This window comes from Micropterus salmoides, unplaced genomic scaffold (genome assembly GCF_014851395.1).
Source record: "Micropterus salmoides isolate LMB-PRFRI ecotype aquatic unplaced genomic scaffold, ASM1485139v1 Ms_hic_scaffold_17, whole genome shotgun sequence".
In the NCBI taxonomy this organism is placed as follows: Eukaryota; Metazoa; Chordata; class Actinopteri; order Centrarchiformes; family Centrarchidae; genus Micropterus; species Micropterus salmoides.
Window position 1 is genome coordinate 3451200 of NW_024040817.1, and position 16928 is coordinate 3468127.

At 45.9% G+C, this 16928-nt stretch overlaps 1 protein-coding gene across 1 annotated transcript in view; it reads left to right on the forward strand.

Moving 5' to 3' along the window:
- The window catches only part of LOC119907676 (mucin-2-like), a 28797-nt gene extending 12788 nt beyond the window's left edge, over window positions 1-16009 (forward strand). Inside the window, exons 4-10 of the mRNA XM_038725391.1 lie at window positions 4394-4531; window positions 6405-8516; window positions 12495-12671; window positions 12882-13578; window positions 14026-15257; window positions 15358-15401; window positions 15499-16009. Of these exons, the coding sequence (XP_038581319.1) occupies window positions 4394-4531; window positions 6405-8516; window positions 12495-12671; window positions 12882-13578; window positions 14026-15257; window positions 15358-15401; window positions 15499-16009 (4911 nt within the window). The remainder of the gene's footprint in view (window positions 1-4393; window positions 4532-6404; window positions 8517-12494; window positions 12672-12881; window positions 13579-14025; window positions 15258-15357; window positions 15402-15498) is intronic.
- Window positions 16010-16928: the final 919 nt, after the last annotated feature.

The following is a 16928-nucleotide window of genomic DNA, read 5'->3' on the forward strand; positions in this document are numbered from 1 at the left end:
TCCTTGCACAGACTCTGTATCAACTTGGTTGCAGATCTCCTCCATGGCTTGAATGAGGAGTATCCTGACATAGGGCTGGAGATCATAAACCTACCACCGCCATGCAGACAAAAACTCCTCAAATGAGTTAAGGAAGGTAGAGTAAACTGGAGTGAAAATCATGGATGCAGATGAAGCCAGTTTTGGACCAGAGCAGATTGGTAGAATAATTATAATAATTTATATAGCACCTTTACCCAAGCTTAACAAAGAAAAGGAGAGTTATGTTCAGGGCCTGAAGGCGTTGCTGAAGAGGTGTGTTTTGAGACGCTCTTTGAACGTGCCGAAAGAAGGGGTAGTGCGCAATACATTGACGTGTTTGATCAGTTGCTTCATAGGTGTGGTATTTTGAAAGGCTGTGCCTTGAAATAGCAAATATGTGACATCATGTTAGATGTCTAATGAGATACGTGCGTACAGCAAAAAATGTGAGGCTGAGAATGTGTTCATAGTTGAGCAGATCTGAGGTTTTCCTCGAGAGTCTACTAACAATAACTGTGTTTTATTATTTTATTTATTATTTTAGTGTTTAAGCAATTGTAAAAACCTATAAAATATCCATTTTGTTACTGTTGCATGCTTCTGGTTTTAGAGCTATAACTACTGGATCTAAAAGTGATTTCAAACCTTAAAGCCAATCTTTCAGTATTAACAAAATAATTTGGGATTAGTGGTCGACCAATTTTTCAATGGCCAATGCTGATATTTATAGAGCAGGGGGCTAATGGCTGCTATATTATGCCGATATCAAAACAAAGAAAAATCATGTGTAATTTCATAATTCAATGCAGAGAACAATCTAATATTCATGGTTATTTTAGCCAATAATTTCTTGTTTTAGGTGGATCTTTTATTAATAAATTAAATAGAAAAATAAATTTGGTTACGCTGTAGATTTCAGATCGTGGCTGGTGTTTAAGGGAAAGCTGGGTGCATTTGTGTCAGAAGTGATGTCACTCAGCTGCATTATTCTCTACAGAATATCAATATATGATAGCCAGTAATGGTTTAAGATTAGATTAGCTGTAATATATGAAATGATATATTAACCTTGTGAGTGCAGGTAATCCGTCAAACTCTATCTCTATATATCATTCTCTTTCAACAAGGGTTGAAGTTCATGTATAACTTCTGTTTGGGTTTTTGACATCCAGAGACTACTGTTGGACAATGAATTAGGACTTGAGATTTCCCATAAAGCAAGTGCGTGTGAGAGATTGTGTGAGATTACTGATTGTTGGGCTGCTTGCAGTTCCCTTCACAAGACCAAAATATGTAGAAGTAGCTGTCTATGTTAAACTCCCAAAACACCTGAGATTGTCTTGCACCTTACAATCCTTTAAGTCATGTCTTAAAACATTCTTGCTCTCTGAGGCTTTTTAAACCTTTACAGTTGTATTTATCACAATTTATCTGACAAAGTTTTGTGGCTTAGTCTAATCCATTTTTCTTTTAATCTCATTGTTTTAACTGTTTAATATAACTTTATTATTATTTTATTTATTTTATTGTATTTCAATGTCTCTCTTTTTTTTGTTTTATTTGTATTCACTTTCTCACATTTTTTTAATCTTTAATTTTAATATCTATCGCTCATTAATTATCTACCTTCATACTATGAAGTACCTTTGTATCTGGTTTTGTATCATTGCGTCTGTAAAGCAATGACTCTAGTGTTTGGAAGGTGCTATATACAGTAAATAGACTTGCCTTGCCTTGTTGAATATTTATTTATACAGTGAACGGATGAAGGAATTTTGACGACAGCAAGTGGGGTGGAGGACCAATTAGGAAAAACACATGAGGCAGTGGAGCATTTAAACACAAGCAGGCAGGCTGACGCACAGGTGACCAAGATGGGGAAATCAGACAGAGAGGTCACAGGGCTTGAACTAACGCCAGAAAAGTCTGAAATAAACAGGGGTGTGTTTCCCGCACAACCACGGAAGGTAGCATTGAACTATGTTGGTACGATGCATCATAAACTAACAAACATCTGAAGTACGACAGTTCGTCAGTTGTGAATGATGTTAAGTAACATTATTATGCTAACTTATTATTTAGGCTTTTCATATTATAGTCGTACAAATCAACAATTGTATAAATGAAATCGACAATATAAATAATATATAACCTAATAATTTTATGTAGACTAAATATAGGCTATAACTTAGAAGAAAAAATGAAGAACTATTAGCGATTACAAGACAGTTAGTAAAATAGGTTTAATCTGCAAGTATCTTCATTCAACACTATTATGAATCCTTTGGCCGCAAATGCATTCAAGCTCTTGAGAATAGTCCAGTGTGATAAGTAGCTGAGCTTGTGAAAGTTCTCTGGTCAGACAGACGTGGGTTTGAATCCCATGAGTTCTATTATCTTTGTTATGATGGCAACCAAAGTTGTCAGGGATTTATTCATTACAGTAGTTTCATGAATTTTATGCTATCTTTTTTTGTATTTATGTTTGTAATGAAGACTAGAGAACACCCATCATCCTTAGGCCTAGAAATGGATAATGACTAATATTAAATTAATTTATTGTGAACAGATGGGTAATCGGTGAGAAAAACATCTGCTGTTTGTAGAGGGTCCACACTAAGATACTAAGTACTGAATTAATGCAACCTTACCCATGACCCGACAAATACATTTAAAAGTATTTTACAACTACATAAAAAAAACAACTTCACCTTAAATAGTTTGGAGAGCAGGATTATCTAACACTCCCTGCTCACATTTATTACATCCACCTCCTAACACTGCATTTTCTGCTATCTGTGACGTAGTCACCGTGAACTAGACTTCTAACCACAGGTCAGGAGCTTTAGTTCGAACTGTGCAACTTAACGACAGTACTCACAAACGTTCGTCAGAACTATGGTTTCGGGGAACACCTGTCAAATTGTGACACAAATCTTGTGAACAGGAAAAAGACATTTCTTCTCTAACCAGTAAAAGATCATAACAGAATTACGGAACAGTCTTTTCCAAGCAGGTGGCTTCAAAGTCCTTTTAATTGTGAGACAAAACAAATTCAGCAAAAATTCAAAAGATGAATCTCCACTAATGTCATCATTGTTGACCTCCACAAGATCCAATATATGATCACCAATTAGGGTTAACACTTTACTGACCAACTTGACATTTAGATTCCCAATCACCGGCCGCTTTAGCATCAGGCAATTAGGAATCCTGAAAACCAAATTAGAAGAGAACAGGATGCAAACATCAGGGACAGAGTCACTAAACACTTCATTAGCACCAGCACCACAGCTACCACCCACGCAGCCCACAGGGAGAATTCCCCCAGACCCCCAGACCCTGGGTGAAGGCATGGGAGAGGCAATGGGGGGACAACCCCATTCTCCCCCACCGTAAAGATCTTTACTGTCTTTCAAAACTGTCTTCTGTATTTTCTGGTACTTAGAAATTCTGCTTTACAAGCACAGTCAACACCGATCACAGATAGGGCAGCGGAAGTCCATTACATTCAATCAGGTTTTACAACGAAGGCTTTGTCATTTTCTGTCACAGATTTTTGAAACTCGTCATCAGTTTAAAATCTTTAAATTTAAGTCTATTAGCAAGCATGTATGTGCAAGTGATGAATTACATTTTGGCTGAGGCTGCTTTCATATAAGTTTTTTTTAATCAAACTACGATTTCTAAGGTCAACAATTAACCCTCAACTTTGCACGCACTGATCTGCGTTTGATGTTGTTCAAGAGATTATACTATACTATACTGATCTGAGATGTTTTGTGGCCACTCCCTATTCCCAAAAACTTCAAGTCAGTTTTTCAGCCAAGTGAACAGGTTGGGTTTTTATTTGATGAAGGGAAGACAAAACTAGCATTCTCTTTTTGGCTGTACATGAAGTGATTACCTGCAGATTTTAAGGCATACATCAAAAATATTACAATGACTCATGATTTGGGTCATTGTGATAGAACAGTAGTAACAAAGAAAGGTCAGTGAAGCTAATAAACCCAAACTAACAGTCACTCAGTTAAAATGTCCTGTCAGCAATGTTATGACCTGGCTCAAAAGGCCACAACAAAAGGGAGACACACTGCAGTAAATGTTTCAGAAAACATATTTACGTACCTTGAAATAAGCCGAATTAAGAATTAGGCAAATTCAAATGATTAAAGTATGGGATATGGATATCAGTGGTTTTCAGTGGTGTCCACACAGGATTATGGCTGTATGACTAAGTGTGTGTAAAGGTGTCATAATGTGCGAGAAACAAGGTAAACACAACAAACCACAAACACCACAAACCAAAACAAAGGTGAAGCCTGCGGAGAGAAACAGAGATATCAGTTTGCAGGAATGTCTGTGTCCTCAGCCCAACTACAGCTTTCTAATGAATGAGAACAAGGAGTTCCACATACGCTACAGGGCAATGGGCCAGGGGGTTAATGAAATCCGCCTCTTTACCTGCAACGAAAAGACAGAGAGCGCCACACCCACACATAACCCTGCAGTAAAATCTCACAATACATATTAAGCCATTGCTAAATTCATATTGGTTGCGTTTGTGGAATCAGTGAAACAAAAGCATAGAAAGAGGGAGGAATTAGAATGTTCACAGCAGCTACCATTACTCATGCTGTAGCATACCTGCACATATTTACTGCCTTTGTTTTCAGTCTGATGTCATTTCAGACATGCTATAAATCAGGAGCTGAAACGATAGAGATCACAACTTCATGAACAGCAGTGGATGACATTTAACAAGCAAATTTTAAACTGTAAGTACTTTTTTTATGTTATTATATTACTCTGCTATGAAGCGATGCCAATCTTGATAGAGGTTTTAATTCACAATATAGTATTTTATAAAGTATACTATGAAACAGAAAATCTATTATTCTATCATTTCATTGCATTCCAGTTACTTTTGACAGCTTTTAATCATTTAAAAAATATTTTTCATACAGTTTGATATGAAGCACTTTGATTTGCATTTACTGATCAGAAACTACCCTGAAAAGGTACCCAGTGTATTAAAAAAGATCTTGACCAAGTGTCCATATGTGACGAGTTCAGAGTGAGAATTTGTAGGCTGCAGTATTCTAGATCGCATGGAAAGGCTTAAAAGATTTATTTAAACAGCCTGACAATAAGGAACTGCAATAATCTGCTATAAGTAACACAGGTGTAAACTCTTTTTTCTGCATCATTTTGAGACGTTAGCAGGTGACAAAATGCAGTCCTTGAAGTTTATTTTATGAGGGAGTGAAGGGATGAAAGAATATTCCAAGGTTCTTTACGGTGGTGCTGGAGGCCAAGGAATCTCTGAGGTGTTTGGGGCCAAGTATAATAAATTTAGTTTAACTGTTGAAAACTTACAGCTCGTCGGGGTTATTATCTCCTTTAGGCATGCTTGAAGTTTAAATAGTTTAGAAGTTTTAATACAAATTGATATGAAGATCTTTGAGCTGTATTGGATGTATGAAAAGTGCAATACAAATACAGTTTGTTATTATACTACAGTATTATTTAAAGATTACTTTTAATTACACATGTATATTATATATATTGATATATATCAATATTGCATATATATGTATAATATGTTTATATATATATATATTAATTTATATATTTATATTTATACATTATGTTATGTATACATAATAACATGAACACATCTCAGAAATCTGTCGGGATAGTAAGAGATTAAGGAGAAGCCTGGGTTGAGAAACTTATTTTGATTAATATATATAAAGCTGATATAGAAATATTTACGAATGACATTGAGTAATAAATCAAATTAACAGTCAAAGAATTATAAGAGTCAATAGTCATTCCTAACCTATTATCTTGAAGGGCAGAACCAGGAGAGGTTGGAGGTATTTTAATTGTTGTGTTTAATTAAAAAACCGTTTCAGAAGCTTTGAGTTCTAAAGTGAAAATTGTGTGAAAGACAGATGTGCTGAAAATATGACCAAAAATGTGACAAAATTAAAGTTGAGTCAGCTTTATCTCCTCTGTTTAAAATGTAAATAACCATTTTCAGTGTTTCATTTACTTTTTGAAAATAAACTATTTTATATTTCAGTGAAGAAGAAGAAGAAGAAGAAGAAGTGAGCAGAGGAGAGAAATTATAACGGCATCACCATGTTCACAAAGATTTGTGTACTCCTTCTGCTGTTTGTTGGTAAGAGTAACTTTCGTTCAAAATAAAGTTTTTAAATTTAGGATAAAATCTGAAAGTGATCGGAAAATTTTTGCTTTAAGCAGCCTCAGGCAACGCACAGGACATAACCGCCACGACTACAGCTCCACCAACGACTACTGCTGAACCAGCCATAACAACCACCACGTCTGAAACAACAACAACAGAAACAACTACAACCACCACGGCTGCACCCATAACAACTACAACTGAAGCCACAACCACCACGGCTGCACCCACAACAACAACAACTGAAGCTACAACCACCACGGCTGAACCCACAACAACAACAACTGAACCCACAACCACCACGGCTGCACCCACAACAACAACAACTGAACCCACAACCACCACGGCTGCACCCACAACAACAACAACTGAATCCACAACCACCACGGATGCACTCACAACAACAACCACCACGGCTGCACCCACAACAACAACTGAATCCACAACCACCACGGCTGCACCCACAACAACAACAACTGAACCCACAACCACCACGGCTGCACCCACAACAACAACAACTGAACCCACAACCACCACGGCTACACCCACAACAACAACAACTGAACCCACAACCACCACGGATGCACCCACAACAACAACAACTGAACCCACAACCACCACGGCTGCACCAACAACAACAACAACTGAACCCACAACCACCACAACTGAACCCACAACCACCACGGCTGCACCAACAACAACAACAACTGAACCCACAACCACCACGGCTGCACCCACAACAACAACAACTGAACCCACAACCACCACGGCTGCACCCACAACAACAACAACTGAACCCACAACCACCACGGCTGCACCCACAACAACAACAAATGAACCCACAACCACCACGGCTGCACCAACAACAACAACAACTGAATCCACAACCACCACGGATGCACCCACAACAACAACAACTGAAGCCACAACCACCACGGCTGTACCCACAACAACAACAACTGAATCCACAACCACCACGGCTGAACCTACAACAACAACAACTGAACCCACAACCACCACGGCTGTACCCACAACAACAACAACTGAATCCACAACCACCACGGCTGCACCCACAACAACAACAACTGAACCCACAACCACCACGGCTGTACCCACAACAACAACTGAATCCACAATCACCACGGCTGCACCCACAACAACAACAACTGAACCCACAACAACTACAACTGAAGCCACAACCACCACGGCTGCACCCACAACAACAAACACTGAAGCTACAACCACCACGGCTGAACCCACAACAACAACAACTGAACCCACAACCACCACGGCTGCACCCACAACAACAACAACTGAACCCACAACCACCACGGCTGCATCCACAACAACAACAACTGAACCCACAACAACTACAACTGAAGCCACAACCACCACGGCTGCACCCACAACAACAACAACTGAAGCTACAACCACCACGGCTGAACCCACAACAACAACAACTGAACCCACAACCACCACGGCTGCACCCACAACAACAACAACTGAACCCACAACCACCACGGCTGCATCCACAACAACAACAACTGAACCCACAACCACCACGGCTGCACCCACAACAACAACAACTGAACCCACAACCACCACGGCTGCACCCACAACAACAACAACTGAACCCACAACCACCACGGCTGCACCCACAACAACAACAACTGAACCCACAACCACCACGGCTACACCCACAACAACAACAACTGAACCCACAACCACCACGGATGCACCCACAACAACAACCACCACGGATGCACCCACAACAACAACAACTGAACCCACAACCACCACGGCTGCACCAACAACAACAACAACTGAACCCACAACCACCACGGCTGCACCCACAACAACAACAACTGAAGCCACAACCACCACGGCTGCACCCACAACAACAACAACTGAAGCCACAACCACCACGGCTGCACCCACAACAACAACAACTGAAGCCACAACCACCACGGCTGCACCCACAACAACAACAACTGAACCCACAACCACCACGGCTGCACCCACAACAACAACAAATGAACCCACAACCACCACGGCTGCACCAACAACAACAACAACTGAATCCACAACCACCACGGATGCACCCACAACAACAACAACTGAAGCCACAACCACCATGGCTGTACCCACAACAACAACAACTGAATCCACAACCACCACGGCTGAACCTACAACAACAACAACTGAACCCACAACCACCACGGCTGTACCCACAACAACAACAACTGAATCCACAATCACCACGGCTGCACCCACAACAACAACAACTGAACCCACAACAACAACAGCTGAACCCACAACCACCACGTCTGCACCCACAACAACAACAACTGAACCCACAACCACCACGTCTGCACCCACAACAACAACAACTGAACCCACAACCACCACGGCTGCACCCACAACAACAACCACCACGGCTGCAACCACAACAACAACTGAACCCACAACCACCACGGATGCACCCACAACAACAACCACCACGGCTGCACCCACAACAACAACTGAACCCACAACCACCACGGCTGCACCCACAACAACAACAACTGAACCCGCAACCACCACGGATGCACTCACAACAACCACCACGGCTGCACCCACAACAACAACAACTGAACCAACAACCACGGCTGCACCCACAACAACAACAGCTGAACCCACAACCACCGCGGCTGCACCCACAACAACAACAACTGAACCCACAACCACCACGGCTGCACCAACAACAACAACAACTGAACCCACAACCACCACGGCTGCACCCACAACAACAACAACTGAACCCACAACAACAACAAGCGAACCCACAACCACCACGGCTGCACCCACAACAACAACAACTGAACCCACAACAACAACAACTGAACCCACAACCACCACGGCTGCACCCACAACAACAACAACTGAACCCACAACCACCACGGATGCACCCACAACAACAACAACTGAATCCACAACCACCACGGCTGCACCCACAACAACAACAACTGAACCCACAACCACCACTGCTGCACCAACAACAACAACAACTGAACCCACAACCACCACGGCTGTACCCACAACAACAACAACTGAATCCACAATCACCACGGCTGCACCCACAACCACCATGGCTGCACCCACAACAACAACAACTGAACCCACAACCACCACGGCTGTACCCACAACAACAACAACTGAATCCACAATCACCACGGCTGCACCCACAACAACAACAACTGAACCCACAACAACAACAACTGAACCCACAACCACCACATCTGCACCCACAACAACAACAACTGAACCCACAACCACCACGTCTGCACCCACAACAACAACAACTGAACCCACAACCACCACGGCTGCACCCACAACAACAACCACCACGGCTGCAACCACAACAACAACTGAACCCACAACCACCACGGATGCACCCACAACAACAACCACCACGGCTGCACCCACAACAACAACTGAACCCACAACCACCACGGCTGCACCCACAACAACAACAACTGAATCCACAACCACCACGGCTGCACCCACAACAACAACAACTGAACCCACAACAACAACAAGCGAACCCATAACCACCACGGCTGCACCCACAACAACAACAACTGAACCCACAACCACCACGGCTGCACCCACAACAACAACAACTGAATCCACAACCACCACGGCTGCACCCACAACAACAACAACTGAACCCACAACAACAACAAGCGAACCCATAACCACCACGGCTGCACCCACAACAACAACAACTGAACCCATAACCACCACGGCTGCACCCACAACAACAACAACTGAACCCACAACCACCACGGCTTCACCCACAACAACAACAACTGAACCCACAACCACCACGGCTGCACCCACAACAACAACAACTGAACCCACAACCACCACGGCTGCACCCACAACAACAACAACAACTGAACCCACAACCACCACGGCTGCACCAACAACAACAACAACTGAACCCACAACCACCACGGCTGTACCCACAACAACAACAACTGAATCCACAATCACCACGGCTGCACCCACAACCACCATGGCTGCACCCACAACAACAACAACTGACTCCACAATCACCACGGCTGCACCCACAACAACAACAACTGAACCCACAACAACAACAACTGAACCCACAACCACCACGTCTGCACCCACAACAACAACAACTGAACCCACAACCACCACGGCTGCACCCACAACAACAACAGCTGAACCCACAACCACCGCGGCTGCACCCACAACAACAACAACTGAACCCACAACCACCACGGCTGCACCAACAACAACAACAACTGAACCCACAACCACCACGGATGCACCCACAACAACAACAACTGAACCCACAACCACCACGGCTGCACCCACAACAACAACAACTGAACCCACAACCACCACGGCTGCATCGACAACAACTACAACTGAACCCACAACCACCACGGCTGCACCCACAACAACTGAACCCACAACCACCACGGCTGCACCCACAACAACAACAACTGAACCCACAACCACCACGGATGCACCCACAACAACAACAACTGAACGCACAACCACCACGGCTGCACCCACAACAACAACAACTGAACCCACAACCACCACGGCTGCACCCACAACAACAACCACCACAGTTGCACCAACAACAACAACAGCTGCGCCCACAACCACTACGGCTGCACCAACAACAACAACAACTGAACCCACAACCACCACGGCTGCACCCACAACCACAACGGCTGAGCCCACAACAACAACAACTGAACCCACAACCACCACGGCTGCATCCACAACAACCACAACTGAACCCACAACCACCACGGCTGCACCCACGACAACAACAACTGAACCCACAACCACCACGGCTGCACCCACAACAACAACCACCACAGTTGCACCAACAACAACAACAGCTGCGCCCACAACCACTACGGCTGCACCAACAACAACAACAACTGAACCCACAATCATCATGGCTGCACCCACAACCACAACGGCTGAGCCCACAACAACAACAACTGAACCCACAACCACCACGGCTGCATCCACAACAACCACAACTGAACCCACAACCACCACGGCTGCACCCACGACAACAACAACTGAACCCACAACCACCACGGCTGCACCCACAACAACAACCACCACAGTTGCACCAACAACAACAACAGCTGCGCCCACAACCACAACGGCTGAGCCCACAACAACAACAACTGAACCCACAACCACCACGGCTGCACCCACAACAACAACAGCTGCGCCCACAACCACTACGGCTGCACCAACAACAACAACTACTGAACCCACAACCACCAAGGCTGCACCCACAACCACAACGGCTGAGCCCACAACAACAACAACTGAACCCACAACCACCACGGCTGCATCGACAACAACAACAACTGAACCCACAACCACCACGGCTGCACCTACAACCACAACGGCTGAGCCCACAACAACAACAACTGAACCCACAACCACCACGGCTGCATCGACAACAACTACAACTGAACCCACAACCACCACGGCTGCACCCACAACAACTGAACCCACAACCACCACGGCTGCACCCACAACAACAACAACTGAACCCACAACCACCACGGCTGCACCCACAACAACAACAACAACTGAACCCACAACCACCACGGATGCACCCACAACAACAACAACTGAACGCACAACCACCACGGCTGCACCCACAACAACAACAACTGAACCCACAACCACCACTGCTGTACCCACAACCACCACAACTGAACCCACAACCACCACGGCTGCACCCACAACAACAACCACCACGGCTGCAACAACCACAACAACTGAACCCACAATCATCATGGCTGCACCCACAACCACAACGGCTGAGCCCACAACAACAACAACTGAACCCACAACCACCACGGCTGCACCCACAACAACAACTGAAGCTACAACCACCACGGCTGAACCCACAACAACAACAACTGAACCCACAACCACCACGGCTGCACCCACAACAACAACCACCACAGTTGCACCAACAACAACAACAGCTGCGCCCACAACCACTACGGCTGCACCAACAACCACAACCACCACGGTTGCACCTACATCCATGACAACTGAACCCACAACCACCACCTCTGCACCCACAACAACAACCACCACAGTTGCACCAACAACAACAACAACAACTGAACCCACAACCACCACGGATGCACTCACAACAACAACAACCACGGCTGGACCCACAACAACAACAGCTGCGCCCACAACCACTACGGCTGCACCAACAACCACAACCACCACGGTTGCACCTACATCCATGACAACTGAACCCACAACCACCACGGCTGCACCCACAACAACAACAACTGAACCCACAACCACCACGGATGCAACCACAAAAACAACCACCACGGCTGCACCCACAACAACAACAACTGAACCCACAACCACCACGGCTGCACCCACAACAACAACAACTGAACCCACAACCACTACGGCTGCACCAACAACCACAACCACCACGGCTGCACCCACAACAACAACAACTGAACCCACAACCACCACGGCTGCACCCACAACAACTGAACCCACAACCACCACGGATGCACCCACACCAACAATAACTGAATCCACAACAACCACGGCTGCACCCACAACAACAACAACTGAACCCACAACCACCACGGATGCACCCACAACAACAACCACCACATCTGCACCCACAACAACAACAACTGAAGCCACAACCACCAAGGCTGCACCAACAACAACAACAACTGAACCCACAACCACCACGGATGCACCCACAACAACAACAAGTGAACCCACAACCACCACGGCTGCACCCACAACAACAACAACTGAACCCACAACCACCACGGCTGCACCCACAACAACAACCACCACGGCTGCACCCACAACAACAACAACTGAATCCACAACCACCACGACTGCACCCACAACAACAACAACTGAACCCACAACCACCACGGCTGCACCCACAACAACAACAACTGAACCCACAACCACCACGGCTGAGCCCACAACAACAACAACTGAAGCCACAACCACCACGGCTGCATCCACAACAACTACAACTGAACCCACAACCACCACGGATGCACCCACAACAACAACAACTGAACCCACAACCACCACGGATGCACCCACAACAACAACAACTGAACCCACAACCACCACGGCTGCACCCACAACAACAACAACTGAACCCACAACCACCACTGCTGTACCCACAACAACAACAACTGAACCCACAACCACCACGGCTGCACCCACAACAACAACCACCACGGCTGCAACAACCACAACAACTGAACCCACAATCATCATGGCTGCACCCACAACCACAACGGCTGAGCCCACAACAACAACAACTGAACCCACAACCACCACGGCTGCACCCACAACAACAACAACTGAACCCACAACCACCACGGCTGCACCCACAACAACTGAACCCACAACCACCACGGATGCACCCACACCAACAATAACTGAATCCACAACAACCACGGCTGCACCCACAACAACAACAACTGAACCCACAACCACCACGGATGCACCCACAACAACAACCACCACATCTGCACCCACAACAACAACAACTGAAGCCACAACCACCAAGGCTGCACCAACAACAACAACAACTGAACCCACAACCACCACGGATGCACCCACAACAACAACAAGTGAACCCACATCCACCACGGCTGCACCCACAACAACAACAACTGAACCCACAACCACCACGGATGCACCCACAACAACAACCACCACGGCTGCACCCACAACAACAACAACTGAATCCACAACCACCACGACTGCACCCACAACAACAACAACTGAACCCACAACCACCACGGCTGCACCCACAACAACAACAACTGAACCCACAACCACCACGGCTGAGCCCACAACAACAACAACTGAAGCCACAACCACCACGGCTGCATCCACAACAACAACAACTGAACCCACAACCACCACGGATGCACCCACAACAACAACAACTGAACCCACAACCACCACGGCTGCACCCACAACAACAACAACTGAACCCACAACCACCACGGCTGTACCCACAACAACAACAACTGAACCCACAACCACCACGGCTGCACCCACAACAACAACCACCACGGCTGCAACAACCACAACAACTGAACCCACAATCATTATGGCTGCACCCACAACCACAACGGCTGAGCCCACAACAACAACAACTGAACCCACAACCACCACGGCTGCATCCACAACAACCACAACTGAACCCACAACCACCACAGTTGCACCAACAACAACAACAGCTGCGCCCACAACCACTAAGGCTGCACCAACAACCACAACCACCACGGTTGCACCTACATCCATGACAACTGAACCCACAACCACCACGGCTGAGCCCACAACAACAACAACTGAAGCCACAACCACCACGGCTGCATCCACAACAACAACAACTGAACCCACAACCACCACGGATGCACCCACAACAACAACAACTGAACCCACAACCACCACTGCTGTACCCACAACAACAACAACTGAACCCACAACCACCACGGCTGCACCCACAACAACAACCACCACGGCTGCAACAACCACAACAACTGAACCCACAATCATCATGGCTGCACCCACAACCACAACGGCTGAGCCCACAACAACAACAACTGAACCCACAACCACCACGGCTGCACCCACAACAACAACAACTGAACCCACAACCACCACGGCTGCACCCACAACAACAACCACCACAGTTGCACCAACAACAACAACAGCTGCGCCCACAACCACTACGGCTGCACCAACAACCACAACCACCACGGCTGCACCTCCATCCATGACAACTGAACCCACAACCACCACGGCTGCACCCACAACAACAACCACCACGGCTGCACCCACAACATCAATCACCACGGCAGCACCAACAACATCAACAACTGAATCCACAACCACCACGGCTGCACCCACAACAACAACCACCACAGCTGCACCACCAACAACAACAACGACATCTGAACCCACAAACACCACGGCTGCACCCACAACAACAACAACTGAATCCACAACCACCACGGCAGCACCCACAACAACAACCACCACGTCTGCACCCACAACCACTACGGTTGCACCAACAACCACAGCCACCACGGCTGCACCCACATCCATAACAACTGAACCCATAACCACCACGTCTGCACCCACAACAACAACCACCACAGCTGCACTTACAACTACCACAGCTGCACCAGCAATTACAACAACCACAGCTGCACCCATAACCACAACAACCACTACCGCACCCACAGCCACAACAACCACTTCTGCACCCACAGTCACAAAAACCGCGACGACCCCCACAGTCACAACAACCACTACTGCACCCACAGTCACAAAACCCACGGCTGCACCCACAGCCACAACTACCACTACTGCACCCACAGTCACAAAACCCATGGTTGCACCCACAGCCACAACTACCACTACTGCACCCACAGTCACAAAACCCATGGCTGCACCCACAGCCACAACTACCACTACTGCACCCACAGTCACAAAAACCACGGCGACCCCCACAGTCACAACAACCACTACTGCACCCACAGTCACAAAACCCACGGCTGCACCCACAGCTACAACTACCACTGCTGCACCCGCAGCCACCAAACCTACGGCTGCATCCACATCTACCACGACAGCACACACAGCTACCACCTCTTCCGCCCTCATTAACAATATAAGCTTCTTTTCAGTTGTTGTGGTTGTGATGACACATGTACTTCAATGATATTTTTAAGTGTGTTTCTTATCCTGTAAATTATGTTATTTAAACTAAAGTATGAAAAAATTGTATATGCCATGAAGATAACATGCTAATTTATATTCTTGTTTGTGTGTTGATGTTGGGTGGTGTGTGTTTGTACTAAACATCTGTGATGGAAGGACTCTGTAATGTTCTGGCCAATGAGTGAATCTGTTTTTTGTCTGTAATTGCATAATTAATAAATTAAAGGTTTTGCAAAGTAATTCTCTGTTTTTACTTATTACTTTAATATTTGCAAAATGCGCACAGCGTCTCTCTTAAGTGTTAGGTCACACCAATAATATGAGGCCTTAAATGTCCCCACCACTTTTCAACACAAAGTGAGGCCCCCCTGTGTAATCAGCTGCATACACATGGTCCTTAAGCCTTTATTTAAGTTTAGCTTGTTATCAATGGTTTTTATTCAAATGGGCCATGGACTAAATATAATAATACTTACAATACTAATAATATACTGTTGCTAGGTGGTTTATTAGAGGCTGGTCCTGTTTGTACACGCATTAGCAGGGCGCCCGTGATAGAGTATACAGTGGACTGTTACGAAGGGCCGGTCTGGATCCAAGTCCAGGGCCATTTTTTACTCCCAGTCCATGAGGAAATTCCAGTGTGGTAAAAGATGAATGAGCAACGCTGTATAGTAGCCTAATAATGTTAAAGTATTGATCGTTCCTGCACTCCTGTGTTTTAGAGTCTATCATGGTCAGCGTTGGCACGCATTCATATTTCTGGCTCCACCCAATTAAAATGGAGGCTCTGCCTTTATTTACCCATTGCCATGGTGAATCGTAGTATTGGAGCTCCATTGTCGCGCTTCCATCAGGCTCGACA